The sequence below is a fragment of the Megascapheus bottae genome, chromosome 21 (assembly GCF_031878675.1).
Source record: "Megascapheus bottae isolate mThoBot1 chromosome 21, mThoBot2.hap1, whole genome shotgun sequence".
Taxonomy (NCBI): domain Eukaryota; kingdom Metazoa; phylum Chordata; class Mammalia; order Rodentia; family Geomyidae; genus Megascapheus; species Megascapheus bottae.
Genome location: NC_143529.1, coordinates 32,682,086 through 32,697,303, shown reverse-complemented (window position 1 = coordinate 32,697,303; position 15,218 = coordinate 32,682,086). Strand labels below are relative to the sequence as shown.

General features: G+C 42.6%; 1 protein-coding gene across 1 annotated transcript in view; it reads left to right on the top strand.

Annotated features, from left to right (window-relative positions):
- Dner (delta/notch like EGF repeat containing) overlaps positions 1–15,218 on the top strand; it is a 285,735-nt gene that overhangs the window by 211,668 nt on the left and 58,849 nt on the right. The window contains exon 8 of the mRNA XM_090354957.1: positions 5,592–5,816. Coding sequence (XP_090211083.1) covers positions 5,592–5,816 — 225 coding nt within the window. The remainder of the gene's footprint in view (positions 1–5,591; positions 5,817–15,218) is intronic.

Sequence of the window (15,218 nt, the reverse complement as noted above, 5' to 3'; positions counted from 1 at the left end):
TTGAGCTACAGTGCTGCTTCTGGATTTTTTCTGTGTATGTGATATCCAGGAATCGAATTCAGGGCTCTATCCAGGCTAGGCGAGCACTTTCCTACTAGGCCATGCTCCCAGCACCCTCTTTTTCTTTCTTTCTTTTATTTTTAAAGGCAAAGTCTTGCTATGTATCTCAGGCTGGACTTCCTTGTACACACTAGCTTTCTTGGCCCTGTTTCCTCATTCTTTTTTTCTCTTTAGTTTTCATATATTTTAATATTCACTGGTTTATTTTAGGGACCATCACCATTCTGTGCAGATAGGTGAAGAGAAGTCCTATGCCTGTGAGATTTTAGGACATAGGCACAGGGACCAAGAGCAGCTTCTGTGACACAGGGCCAGAAGATGAAAGCATCTATCTCCTCATTCTGGACTTTTCTTATTTACCCTCAATACTGAATATTACAGCAGAGGGAAGACTGGAGAGCCAGAGTTCAAATCCAACCCTCTGCCTTTTACTGACCAGGCAGTCTTCGGTACGTTACTTGATCATTCCTCATTTGAAAAGGAAGAAATAACAGTACTGTGTTCCCAGAGGCTTGATCTGAGTGCAGAATGAGTTGCTGTTGTTAAACACTTGGCCCAGGGCCTAGGACACAAAGTGTTTGCCATCACTACACACAATTTCACCAGACTGCCCTTCTGAACTCGAGTTCCTATCTGCCCTCCCGTGACATTTGTCCCTCTGCCTTTCCCAGCTTCATAGCCCAATAATTGTAATTGTGTGTGTGTGTGTGTGCGCGTGTGTGTGTGCGTGTGTGTTTAAAGAGCAGTGTGTGAACACCTCTTGATTCCAGAAAGCACCCTTTTGGACACTGCCAAGGACCTGACCCCAAGGGATGCATGCAATTATGAAATTTAATTCTGTTCCAGAGTTTGACTCACAGGCCAGCTTCCTTCCAGTTTTTCTAATTGACAAATTAAAATTTCCCAGCATCTCCACGTGTAGGAGGGAGGATCCAACATCAATTGAACACCATGTGCTAACTTGTTCAGTTCCACAGTGCAACATCCCCAAGCCAGCCATGGCTGAGTGCCCTTCTCAAGGTCCTGTAGCTGGGAGGAGGTTCAGATGTTGAGTCTAGGGCTTTGTGTTCTTGTCTTATGAGAACTCTTTACAGAGTTCTCCTGTAAAGATGAAGATGATGGTGAAAGTATGACTCCATCAGGGGGAGAGAATAAGTGAGGGGATAGAAGGAAAGACGGGAAAGGGAATGTACCAGTGAAAAAGGTTGTGCTGCAAAACTGACTTTGCTTTCTCTTCTTTTACTTCCTGGTGTTCCTAAATGGTCATTTCAGAGATCTGGCCTCAAACTTGTCTGTTCACTTAGCCCAACTGGTAGATTCTATCTGGAGGAAGTAAATGCATATCACATCACTCCCGAGACCATGCCTCTGTCCTGAGAACAGTTCTAGATTCCCTGGTCACTATTGCACAGCCACACACACCTCCGTGTGGTCATTGCTGGACCTTCCCCTCGGATTCTCCTCTTGCATTGTCTATTGCCATTGGTGACACCACCCCCACGTGGTCCCCATTCCAGAACCTCAAGAGACACATGGAAATGATAGTGCTTACTGTTGAACACTTACTTTTGGAATGTCATGGTGCCAAGGGCTTTCCATTGAAGCATCATAGGATGTATGAGTTGTAGAGTGTACGAAATTTCCATTCCACTGATACCAAAGCAGGCAGGGTGATTTCATATTAGCCCTAGGTACAGAGGTGGTAGTTAAAGGCAATGCTTAGCTTTCCTCTTCAAGTCTGGCGCTTTACCACGTGAGCTAAGCCTCCACTCGCACCTCTGTTTGCTTCAGTTGTAGATAATAGTCTCTTGAATATTTCTGCCTGGGCTGGCTTCAGACCAGGATCTTCAGATCTCAGTTTCTTGTGTACCCTAGGATCACAGATATGAGCCATCAGCTCCCAACAACTATTTTATTTATTTTTTAAAACTCTCATCAATTTTACATAATTATAGGGTTTGGTGTGATATTTTAACATATGGTCTGTTTGGTGTGCACTGACAAATCAGTGTAATAAGCAGTTTCCTTTCCTTAATATTTCTTATCATCTGGAACATATGCTAAGATAACATGTTTATTGTTGGTAAGGTTTTTGAGTTCTTTCTATATTTTGAAGGTTATCTTTTTGTCAGGTGAGTAGCTGTGTGTTATCCCTCTGTTTTGTTGATTCTTCTGTGAGGCAGGAGTTTTTTCAGTTTGTCTGTGTTTGCTCTTGTTTCCTTTTGTGGCCTTTGGAATCATGTAAAAATCATTGCTTATATTGGTGTCTTGGAGTATTTCCTCTGTGATTTCTTGGAGTAGTTTTATAGTTCTGGTCATTACATTTGGGCCTTTGATGCATTTTGAGGCAAATGTTGACAGGATTGGAGATAAGCAGTCATGCTTGGGGCTTCTACTTGTGAATGTCTATTTTTCCCAGTACAGTTTGTTGAAGAGGCTGGTTTTCCCCGGAACTGTGTGTTTGATACCTTTATGGAGAGTCAGCTGGCTATGGATTTTTCCTTATTCAGTTTTGGGGACCTCTTGTCTGTTCTTTATTCCATTGGACAACATGCCTATTTCTATCAAGTGCCTTGCTGTTCTGGGTTTTCTGGTTCTGTGGCGTGTCTTGAAATCAAGTATTGTGATACATCCATTTTTTTTTCTTCAGGTTCAAGGTTGCTTTGGCTCTCTGGGGTTGTTGCATGTTCATGCGTATTTTAAAACATTTCTGGGAAGAATATCCTTGACCTTTTTATGAGTATTGCGGAAACCCTGTACTGACTTTGAGTAGCATGAATATTTTTTTAACAGTTAGTGATCACAATATTAGCTCTTCTCATTCATGAACATCAGAAATTCTTCCATATTTTGTACTTGTATTTAGTTTCTCTCATCAATGTTTTGTATTTTTCAAAGTAGAAATCTTTCACTGCCTCATTTAAATGTATTCCTGGGTATATGGTATTTTTAGTAGCTAGTGTGAATGGGATTGCTTTCATGATTTATTATTTTATGTTTTATTATTTTAAAAAAAAAAGAAAAACTATATTGCTACTCATAGGCTAGACTTGGTGGCATACACCTGTAATCCCAGCAGTTGTCAGGAAGATACAGGACAGAGTTTGAAACAAATCTGGGCTCCACAGTGAGACTGTTCACTGCCTTAACTGATTTCTGCATGTTGCTTTCATATCTTGAACCTTTACTAAATCAGTCTGTTGATTCTAATAGTCCTCTGGTATGTAATTTCCCTTACTTCCTTTTTCTTAAGCCACAGTATAAAGCCTCAAGCTTCTATCCAAGGGGATTTGCATTGTAGACTGACCTGGTCAGCTTCATTCCCCAAGCACATTTCTTTAGAGTAAGAAAAAGGAAAATTTAATTACTTTTATTGGCATACTCAGTGAGCAAATTGGATCTTTCATACATTAATGGCCATACTGTATTTTCTAGGCACAGACATTTTATTTTGTTCCACTATTAAGGGATTTGAGATCGTCAATCTTATATCAAAGAACATGCTTAATACTGATAACATACAGCTCTGTCATATGTTAATAAGTGTGTAAAAATGTTCTTTCAGTCAGAATAAATGGAATGTGAAAGATGGAACTGTCTTCCACTCTGGGCTGCCAAAGGGCTCTTTCAAGAATTCAAATATTATTGTAATAGATTATATGATACATTTTAGTATAATTTCTAAATTTTTTAAGAGCTACAAGGAAGTTTATAAAATGTTGAATAATGCTGGATTTTTTTCTATTTCTAGTCAGAGAAATTTCAAGTTGATTATGCCTATTATGAATGGTGCTTCACACAATTAAATCTGAGGACCATTTTCATTTTATATATTCACTGTATCTGTAACAATAACTGTAAAACTATCAGTAAATTGCTAGGGAGTTCTATGTGATGAGTAAATATAAACTTAAATATTGGTAAAAGGTCGGGTAGGATATTATGTACATAATGATGTAAATGTAATTATGTATATATAATGTAAATGAAAATCAGTGTAATTATTGAACTTTATTTCTATATTTAAATAATATGTAATAATGAAATTACTTTTAAAGCAATAAAACACATATAGATTTTGTCCAAAAAATTGTTAAGTACATATACCTCTGTGGATGCACAGACGTATAGGGACGTGTGTGTGCGTACTCACACACACATTTTCTGAATTATGGACATAGGAAACAGAGCAAAATTCACCTACACAATCACCACCTATGCAGTTTCAAAATTTAGCATCTTCAGATAATTCTACATGTTACAGAATTCATGTTCAGTATCCAGTTTCCACATGGTAAACATCACTCTTTTGAAGTAAAAAAACCATTTTAATGGAACCTATAACTTTGGGTAACCATCACCACAGGTCCAGTATTAGAACACTTCCTTCAATCCCAGCAGACCCTTCCTCTTGTTGTAGTAACACACCCTTTGTGCCCAGCCTAGCGCCCCTTCTCCATTCTCTGCAGCTGCAGATTTCCTTTCCCTGGATATTTCTTCCAAGGGAATTCTCCAAAGTGTTCTGGATGTGGCTTCTTTAGAATAGCACACGGTTGATTTGTATTGTTTCAGCCCTGGTGTAAAAAAATGTTTTGGGCCTCAATATTAGCCTTTATTTACGATTTATCTTCCCCGATGGCATTTATTTCCAAATGTTGTTTAGAAATCGACAGTACCAAATTTGTTGATTCCTCTCAATAATCAACTTTTCAAAACTACTCACTCCAGAAAACCAATAGAGGACAAAGGGATAAAGGTGGGAGATATTCTTTTTTGTTACTTAGCATACTTTTAGCATTTGGGATGTAGAATTACCAGGCACCGATGGCTCATGCCTGCAATCCTAACTACTCAGGAGACTGAGATCTGAGGATCGTGATTCAAAGCAGCCTGGATACGAAAGCCCAATCTCCAATTAATCCTCAGAAAACAGAAGTGGTGCTATGGCTCAAGTAGTAGAGTGCTAGCCTTGAGCTGAAGAGCTCAGGGACAGTGCCCAGACTTAGAGTTCAAGCCCTATGACCGACAAAAAAAAATTAGGATTGTTATCTACTGAAGCAAAGTAATGAATGTACCCTAAACGGGTTTGAAGTCTCCCTGCTGATCACCGCCCACTGATCAGGAGCATCTTTCGGGACTGTGGATACACATGTCCACACACATGACACACACGTGCATACCTCCACATGCATTTTATATTTCAGCAACAATGGACTCACTCGTGTGTGTGTGTGTGTGTGTATGTGTGTGTGTGTGTGTGTGTGTGTGTGTGTGTGTGTGTACACCTGTGTGTCAATACTGAGGCTTGTCAAGGCCTGGATACTGTTCTTGAGCTTTTCTGCCATTTGAGCTACACCTCCATTTCCAACTTTTCGATGGTTTAGTGGAGATAGGCGTCTCGCAGACTTTCCTGCCCATGTAATATTTTAAAACCTCTCTCTCTCTCTCCCTCTCTTCCCCCCCCCCCCCTCTCTCTCTCTCTCTCTCTCTCTCTCTCTCTCTCTCTCTCTCTCTCTCTCTCTCTCTCTCAGGCTACTTCGGCTCTGCCTGTGAAGAAAAGATAGATCCCTGTGGTTCCTCTCCATGCCAGAACAACGGCACCTGCTACCTGGATGGGCTGCACTTCACCTGCAGCTGCAGTGCTGGCTTCACCGGGCCCACCTGTGCCCAGCTGGTGGACTTCTGTGCCCTCAGCCCTTGTGCCCACGGCACATGCCACAGCGTGGGCACCAGCTACAAGTGCCTCTGCGACCCAGGTTGGTGCTGTCTGCCTGCTTGCAGAGAGCAAATCATTTCTTTTCCCCATCTCACAAGACTTAACTTTTAGTTTGCATCTGAGCAAATGCCAACCCACAGGGTGGGGAATGCATGCAAGCAGAAGCATATTCTACTCACTGGTGAGACCTTTATCTTTTGACTTGCTCTGGGCAGAGATTTAGAAACATCTTTCCTCACATTATAGGCATCGTAGAAACACCAGAAGACACAGAAAGCAAAAGAAAGTTCAAATGTGTTTAATCTTTTTTTTATAATTTAAAAAATTTTAATAGTTATTGTCATTTTTATTATTGTATGTTAATGGCAGGGTGATGTATAGAGGTGTTACAGTTACATTGGCAGGTAGTAGGCACATAACTTCTTGAACATTGATACCCCTTCTCATGTTTTTCTCCCACTTTCCTTCCCCCAGAATCTCTGTTATGCTGGTGTTTTTCATTTGATGTGCAGGCAAAGCCTTGTGCAGTCCATTCAGAATTGAGCCAGCTATTAAAATTCTTACCCTGTGCCCACGAGGCCACACCTCTGCCTGGCTATGTCCACATCCCAAATCCCCAACCTTTCTTTCCCAAACATTTCTCCATGTGCAATACTGATTTTTTTTTAATGGTAGAAGTTTTGTTATCCAGAAGTCAGGGTGATGACCGCCTCCACTTCGTGCCTTCCCAGCTCTATGCTTGGTCTGACAGGAATGGGTGCACGCTCCTTTCTGTTTTGTCATTTCTATTCTGCATACGTCCTCCTCGGTGCATGCACTTCTCTTTAGAATGCTTCTCAGAGCAAGTCCTCACTCATGGCCCTGACCAGGCAATGTGGTGACCAGGGCCAGGCTTCACTTGTCCTGGGGCTCTGCCGTCTATCTGCCATAGTTTTTTACATCATACAGTCATGTGTCAGACCACGTATACAGTGATGGTCCTTATAGGACCAATGTCTCAGCATCTTAGCTTGAGCAAGAATGTTCTGCAATATTTGCACAGTGGTGGAGTCTGCCAGCAGTGCATCCCTTATCCTTAGGATCTCTCTCTGCTCTCAAGTGACATGGGACACGCTGATTCTGCTATATGTCTCACTTTCACTCCTCAAGGGGTGGAAGGAACTGTAAGTGTGTATGTATGGTGTTTCTGTTTTTGTGCTGTTCCTGGAGCTTGAACCCTAGAGCTGCTGGATGTTTAAGCTACACTCTTCCACTTGAGCCACAGCTGTACTTCAGAATTTTTTTGTGCCTAATTGGAGAGAAGAGTCTCACAGACTTTCAGGTTTTCCTGCCTGGAATTGCTTTGAATCTTGGCCATCCTCATATCTCAGTCTCCTGAATAGGTGCAAAGCACTGGCAGTGTGTGTGTGTGTGTGTGTGTGTGTGTGTGTGTGTGTGTGTGTGTGTGCATGTGCACATGCATGCGTGTACATGCGTGTGTGTGCATGTATGTGTCTTTTTTCTGGGTTTGAGATTTAAAAAATTATCTTTAAGTAGTTGTTCAATGGAGATGAGATTTAACAAAGCAGTCCATGACTACAATGCATCTTGGTTTTTTTTTTTTTTGCCAGTCCTGGCCTTGAACTCAGGGCCTGGGCACAGTCCTTGGGCTTTCTCAAGGCTAGCACTTTACCACTTGAGCCACAATACTACTTCCAACCTTTTCTTCATATGCGGTACCAAGCGATCAAACCCAGAGCTTCATGCATGCTAGGCACTAGGCCACACATCTTGACCTATGTCATTTCCTTCAACAGTCTTATCCCCCTACGTGTCCTTTTGTCATATAGCCTTTATATGAACAACAGTAGCCCCAAACCACCCTTAAAGGAGCAGTCATCCTTCTAGGCTTCCAGCTTGGTTCGTGGCATCTCTGGTTCTTTGGGGGAACATGTCTGCACTGAAGCTGGAAATGCCTCTGCAAGTCCCTCATTGCCTAGGGCCTGGCACACAGCCGGGGGCCAAGTTCAGGTTCCAACCCTGATGCCTCTGTTTCAGTGACTTCCCATGACTGGCCTGTAACCTCCAGAGGTCTCCCAATGCTGCTCACGAAGTGAGTGGCATTGAAAAGCCCTTTTCACATAGCTGCTTAATGCAACGGATACTTTGCCAAGTTCCTCTTTTCCTCTCTGCTCCAAAACACAGAGGAGGGGCTGTTTAATCTGCTTGGGAACAGTGTTAAGATTCTCCAGAGAAACAGGAGGGAGGGAGGCGGAGGGAGGGAGAGTGAGATTTATTTTAAGTAACTGGCTCCTGCAATTGTGGGGACTGGCGAGTCCAAAATCTGTAGGGGAAGCTGGCAGTCTTCTATGTTGCGCCAGGAGAGGTTTCCGTGTTGTGATTTAAGGCTGAATTTCTGGTTTCTGAATTTCTGAGACACCCCAGTCTTAGCTCAGGCCATTTTTTTCTGAGACAGTGGCTCCCTATGTAGTCCAGGTTGGGCTTGAAGTCAGGTGTTTCCTTTCTCACCTCTCAAGTCCATACAGGCATGGGTTTCTCTGCCTGGCAGATTAGTATTTAAGAGAGTATCTGGGCACCTAGCCTCATCAAGTTGATATAGGAAATTAGCTACCACAGGAACATTATGAGTTCTCATCAAGCCTTGGGGCAAGAATGTGTTTTTGAGTGTGTGTATGACATGAGTTTTCTTTTTTTCTTTTTTTTTCTGGGTGGGCACCAACCTTCTCTTGCCAGAGCTTTGGTAGTGGGTGACAAGGCATATATCTGTGTCCCTGGGGGCTGTGTGGCCTGGGTGCCAAGGAAGGAGGCAGTGTAGGGTGGCACCCTTCCTTCTGCACTGGAAGCACAACTGCCTGGGGCAGCTTAGGGTTAGCACGAGGGAATGAGCTGCAGTGGTACTGGGAAATCTCACCCATGGTAAGGGCCAGTGCCATACTTAATGGTGCTGAAACTTGTCGGCCAGTTTCCCTCAGCACCAACAGAAGAGAGGTGCTCAGGTCCAGATCTTTCTCCAGAAGTTCTGCTTCCCATTGGAAAGAAGCCCCACTAAGATGCATCAAATAGGACAAGAACCAAAAACAACTTCATTGCCCTTCTCACTCCCTTTTTTAACAATATTAGAGTTTCTCCGTAGTTGGTTGATTAATTTATTAATTATTGTTACTATTTTGGTGCTGGTACTGGGTCTTAAACTCGGGGCTTTTGTTGTCCCTTAGCTTTGGTTATTCAAGGATGGAACTCTACCACTTGAGCCACAGTGTCACATCTGGTTTCTTGGAAAATAATTGTAGGTACGAGTCTCATGGTTGTTCCTGAGTGGGCGAATTTGAACCATAATCCTTAGTTCTCAGCCTCTTGAGCAGCTAGAATTACAGGCCACTAACTGCTGGCAGTTGGTTTATTTAAAAAAATTAGGTCAAGTGCAATTATTTAAGAAAAATGATGTGTCTTAATTAATACCTTGAAGAGTTTTCAATACCAAGCTAAGTAGATGCATAGGTTGATTGATTAGTAGCTGACATCTCCATTTATTGACTCTGACTGTAGGGCGTTTATAAGGCATCTCTGGGCCTGTTTCCCCGTCTTAGAAGCCAGAGGAGAGTCCTGTTTGAGAACATCCAATGACAGCCATGCAGACCTTTTATTGACAGGAGCAGTCAAAGCTATTCAACCTCCTTTCCTTCTACCCACAGTGATCCCAATAACCCCTCCTCAAGTAGAGCGTGGAAGTAGCCACTATTTAAGTTCCACTTTTCCCTTCTCTGTTCTCCCTAAAACTTCATCCATATGCATTCGGGCCATGGAGCTTGTGAATGGCCAGTGATCCAGCAACCAGCCCTGAGCAGCTCTGTGAAGTCTGAACAAATGTGTCCTGCTCTTTTTTTTTTTCCCCACACATTTATTTGTTAGGCTCTAGAGGAGCCTTGAGGTTCTGTCTGGAGGCCTCACTCATTAAGCCTGGGAGATAAAGTCACTTCCTGTGAGGATGATTTAGGTGACTTTGTGTGAAATATATTCACTTCTGGCAAAAAGGTACAATTTAAGAAGTGAACACAACACGTCTGTGAATGTACCATTTTTTTTTTGGTCTTCATCTTTTGGAGCATGTAATTGCTTTACTACTGGTTAGCATAATAGAAAAATCTCAGGAGAATGGCTGAAATGGGATGTTGAGCTGTGGAGGAAGGCTGATCACTCTGGTGGAGATACACAGATTCCATTTTACAAGTGGCAGTAGATTGAAATCATATCAGGTTGATAATGAGTTCCCATCTGCATGTAACAAAATAGACATTTTGGTCAGCATACATCAGATTTGTCAGGCACTCGATTTCCAAGCATCAGTTTCAGTTTTACAGATCTAGCATTTCTGATAGGGTTATAATATTAAATAATAAAATGTCATCTCAAAATAATCATGGAGGGGCCGGGAGTTTGGCCTAGTGGTTAAAGTGCTTGCCTAGCATGCATGAAGACCCGGGTTCGATTCCTCGGTACATACATAGAAAAAAGCCGGAAGTGGTGCTGAGGCTCAAGTGGTCGAGCTCTAGCCTTGAGAAAGTCCAAGGACAGTGCTCAGGCCCTGAGCTCAAGCCCAGGACTGGCAAAAAAAAAAATGAGTTTCAAAATAATCATGGAAATGTTATCTCCCACTGACAGTGCTAAGTGATAGGCCACCCATTGTATAACATAATGATAATTAATAATAATAATAATAATAATAATAATAATAATAATAATTCCAAGCCAAAGTCTCCAAAAAAGGAGAGAAAGTTAGAGCAGTTAGGGCAGTTGCAGGCATTACGAGTGGAACTACCCAGGGTCCTCTGGGGTCCTTGCAGGAGGTGTGGGGCATCTCACGTGTCCTCGGGAGAATGTGGCACCTGGGAATTGCCATTTGAGAGATTGCAGATCACCCCCACAGGGGTGGAGTCTTGTGGTGGGGGGCCACGGGCCACCAGAGGTGACTGGAATCATTCCTGCTTGCTCAAAAGGTATGATAGGTAAGGCCATTGTCAGGGATTTCAGTAAGGTATTTGACATGGAAATACATGCATCAATATTAAATCGTTACCAGTAGGGAGAGAGTCTGTGATTCCTTCTGCTCCCAGACTGGACCCTGGGCCATTGCTAGACACATCTCTCTGGAAATTCGTCTGCACAAAATGGCTGGGAATTAAGTTATATCATATATATATATATATATATAAAACATTAAACTTTAAAATAGAGGAAATATAGGCTTTTCCCTAATGATATGCTTTTTTCTTAAATAATTTTTATTGTGATTAATAGAAGGGTTACATTATATTCACCAGATAGAAGGTGCATAAGTTCACAAACATTGATATCCTTTCTCATGACATGGTCCCCGTTTGCTTTTTTTCTTTTCTAATTTTTTATTCCTAAGGGAAGCTATATGCCCTATTTCTTTTCTATGCTCTATACTTACTTGCCTTAGGTGCAGATTGCGTTCCTTTTCTCTGTGGCCCATAGATAGGCACCTCTGGTGTTGTGTCCTACGATTATATTCAGACTTAGCACTAAACAGTGCTCTGATAGCATCTGGGGGAAACAGAACTACCTATGAGACTCATTGGTCAGGATCAACGTCTCCTCAGGAAGGACTGCGATAATAAGTACCCATGCCACAGGTGTGGCCTTGACCTATTTATGCACATCCCTTCCATCGTGTATCTAGTTCTTTTCTTTTTTTTAATCTTTTATCTTTTTTTTTTGCCAGTCCTGGCTTGAACTCAGGGCTTAAGCACTGTCCTTGGGCTGTCTCAAGGCTAGAGCTCTATCACTTGAGCCACAGCATCACTTCTGTCCTTTTTTTCTATGTGTATGGTGCCGAGGAATTGAACCGGGGTCTTCGTGCATACTAGGCAAGCACTCTACCACTAGGCTAAACTCCTGTCCTTTGTATCTAATTCTTTATATATTTAAACCTACTGATTATGTCTTTCCCCCAAAAAAATGGCTAAAAATGAACTGAAGTGCTATCTTCCCTTGGCATACTTGTGCCATGCAATAAATAAGCCTTTCTCAGTCCTTTGGAGACAATGAAGACTTAATGACTAAGACTTCAATAGAACTCTAAAATCAATAAATTAGTACAAAAAGATGTAGTGTTTAGCTCATTGATGAGTGCTTTGGGGACATTTACATACTGAGATAAATGAAATTGGACAAGTTCCATCTTTTGTGGCTTTTTCTTTTTTTGGTGTCTGTCATGGAGCTTGATCTCAGAACCTGAGTATTGTCTCTAAGCTTATTTACCCAAGGCTAATACTCTATGACTTGGGCTACAACTGTACTTCAGGATTTTTTTCTGGGTAATTGCAGAAGAATCTTACTGGAGTTCCAGCTGAAATGAACTGGCTTTGACTGTGATCTTCAGCTCTCAGCCTCTAGAGTAGTTAGAATTATGAGTATGAGCCACCAGTGCACAGAAACAGAGACCCTTACCTGAATCACCAGAACAATCCCGTATTTAACAGGGTTTAGCGATTCCTGATGTACATATGTATGCATTTTATCATTCCCAAGAGTGATACATTATATGGGATATATTACCTTCTTTTGTCAGATTTTACCCCTCTTCCCTTACTTTTTCACAGTCCAGCTCCCCTTTGTCCCCTCCCCCCCAAACTGCTCTGTCTTAATCCTTAAAGGAACTCCTCTTTTTCTAGCTGACATGTACCAAGGGAGGTTTGCCTCCCTCTTCATAGACTATATAAGGAAATACGAATCTCTATGTGGACATGGTGACAACACTAAGAACTGAGAAAGAGAAGAATAGCCACAGATGCTGGGAGCTTGTTTGGCATTCCTTGCATTTGTTGTTAGGATCTTCCCTGATGCTCACAGTTGGTCACGGTGTCTCCTGTTGTACACAGAACATAGACCATCATAGGATCAAGATATTAGATATGACCATTTTAGGGGCCATGACCAAATGGTACATAACAAGACTACTTCATAAGTCTGACTAAGACCAAGAAAGATCAGCGTGTATCTGACATGATACTATGCATATTCTCTGTTTCCTTGGTATCAGCTCAATAGACAGCTCTTTCTTGACTGGCTACACCTTTAACTTTGCCCTGCCTTGTCTCCTTAATAGACAGAACTTTCTCAGATGCCCATGGAATCAGGCCTGCTTCTCGAGCAGCCCTTCACTCTCAAGATTTGGGATCCTCCCCCATCACCTACCAACATCCCACAATCAACCCAATCCAAGACGTAATCCTTCCTGAGAATCTCTGGGATTCGCCCTGGAGTGCATTCTCCCATGATGCCAGAGTCATAAACCCTAGGTGTGTCTACAGTAGCTTTTGGTTGGAAAGCTCAGAAAAATCCTCATTAATAGTACTGCTGAAAATATTGCAATTTTCACCTGCTTGATTTTTCTTTTTTTTCTTTTTTATTGGACGTGGAGCTTGAACTTTGGGCTTAGGCACTGTCGCACTGTCCCTAAACTCTTTAGCTCAAGGCCAAGCTACCACTCTACCACTTGATACACAGCACCATTCTGGTTTTCTGGCGATTAGTTGGAATGAGAGTCTCATGGACTTCAATGCCTGGGCTGGCTTTGAATCGCATTCCTCAGATCTCAGCCTCCTGAGTAGGTAGGATTACAGGCGTGAGCCAACAGCACCCACCTTCCTTAATTTTTCATATTAACAAATGTTTCATTTAGAAATTCTAATGCAGGGCTGGGAGTTTGGCCTAGAGGTATAGTGCTTGCCTAGCATGCATGAAGACCCAGGTTCGATTCCTTGGTCACACATACATAGAAAAAAGCCAGAAATGGTGCTGAGGCTCAAGTGGTAGAGCTCTAGCCTTGAGAAAGCCCAAGGACAGTGCTCAGGCCTTGAGTTCAAGGGACTTGAACTCAAAGGAAATTCTAATGCATTAGACACTGAGACATTGTTAGCTTCAGGAAAAGCAGCACAGGATCCAGTAAAGGGTTGTGAGGATGAACATGCTCATTACAGCAGATTGAGAAAGATCATAATAGATTAACAGATGCTCAGGAGTTTGGCAATGAAGATTTGGGAGTGTTTGTTTTATTAGAAGGTGTAGGTGAACCGATGTGTGTCAGATAGACCCTTCAAGCTTTTGGTCTATGGCACAGTCAAGAAGAGATTAGAAGACTGGGTTGTCTGGCAAGTGGAGGTGAGAGCTTGTGCAGCGGGAATGGTGGGAGGGGACATTCATTGGAGATGAGGAATCATCACAGTTTCAGTTCAGTGTGGGAACTCTGAATGTAGGGATGTAGTCAATTGAATGTAGGGGACAAAACTGAGACAGAGGCAAGAGATGGCGACAGCATACATACAGGCAATGTAGAGCGAAACGAGAAGGTGGACAAGGCACCTCCTTTACACTGTTGGTGAGAGTGGGCCAAGTGAGCAGGATGTTCCACTACCTAGGACTTGAGGCCGAGAGACCAAGGACAGTCGTATGGAGTTTCTGTTGTGTGTGCTCAAAAAAGTCCTGGAAAGCCATTAAAATAGGAAAGTGGGAGAAAATACAAGAAATAGGGAAAAATGAGAGTGTTGAGGTGGGAGATCGAAACACCAGGCAAAGATGGGAGATGAGCCATCCGTGAGCTGAGTGTCTCTGGAGGGGGCAGGATCTGGCATTGGTGGGAGAGAGGAGAGAGGGATGTGAGGGCTGAGGAGAGAGAAGCTGAGCCAGCCTCTTCTTGCCCATTTGAGGCAGTCCTTATCCTAAGGATGCCTCTGTGGCTTGGGCTTTGTGATATTTGTCTTCTTCGGGCCACTGACTTGAGGGATTCATCTGAGGGGAGGAAGGACAGTGGTAATGCTGCAGGGCAATCGCTTGGTGGAACACATGGGAATTTTATAACATTCCCCATGTTCATAATCTATGCACCAGGCTGCTTTTGTAACCTCACTAATGGCTGATCCATATGTATGGAAGTGTTAATGAACTGGTTTTTATAACGGGATCTCTGTCCTTACCACTCCCCAGCCTCTCCTCAAAATTCAAATCATTCTGACTTGCACTTGGCTGAACTGATATTGAACAGGCATGAGATTTGCCTACCCCACATGGAGTTGAGATGGATTGTGGGAACAGAAGAAAGCCATTCCTTCATCTTACCAAGAATGAAAGCTGGGACAGGCAGCTGGTGACACTGCAGGGTGACACCACTAACCAAGAAGCTCCTCCTGAAGTGCTGTCAGCAAATTATCTCAGGAAGTGAGCTTGTGGCCCTGGAGATCAGAGGGAGAAGACTCATTTAAAACTATTGTGTAACGAAGCAATCAACTCTTATTCTGTGTTTGGAAGCTACAGTGACCCACTCACTGGGAGTTTTGGCAGTTGAGAATGGTCTGACAAAATGGAAATTAGAGCTAAAATCTTGCTTAGTTATGAACAGGGTGCTGGACTTATAGTTGAGAAA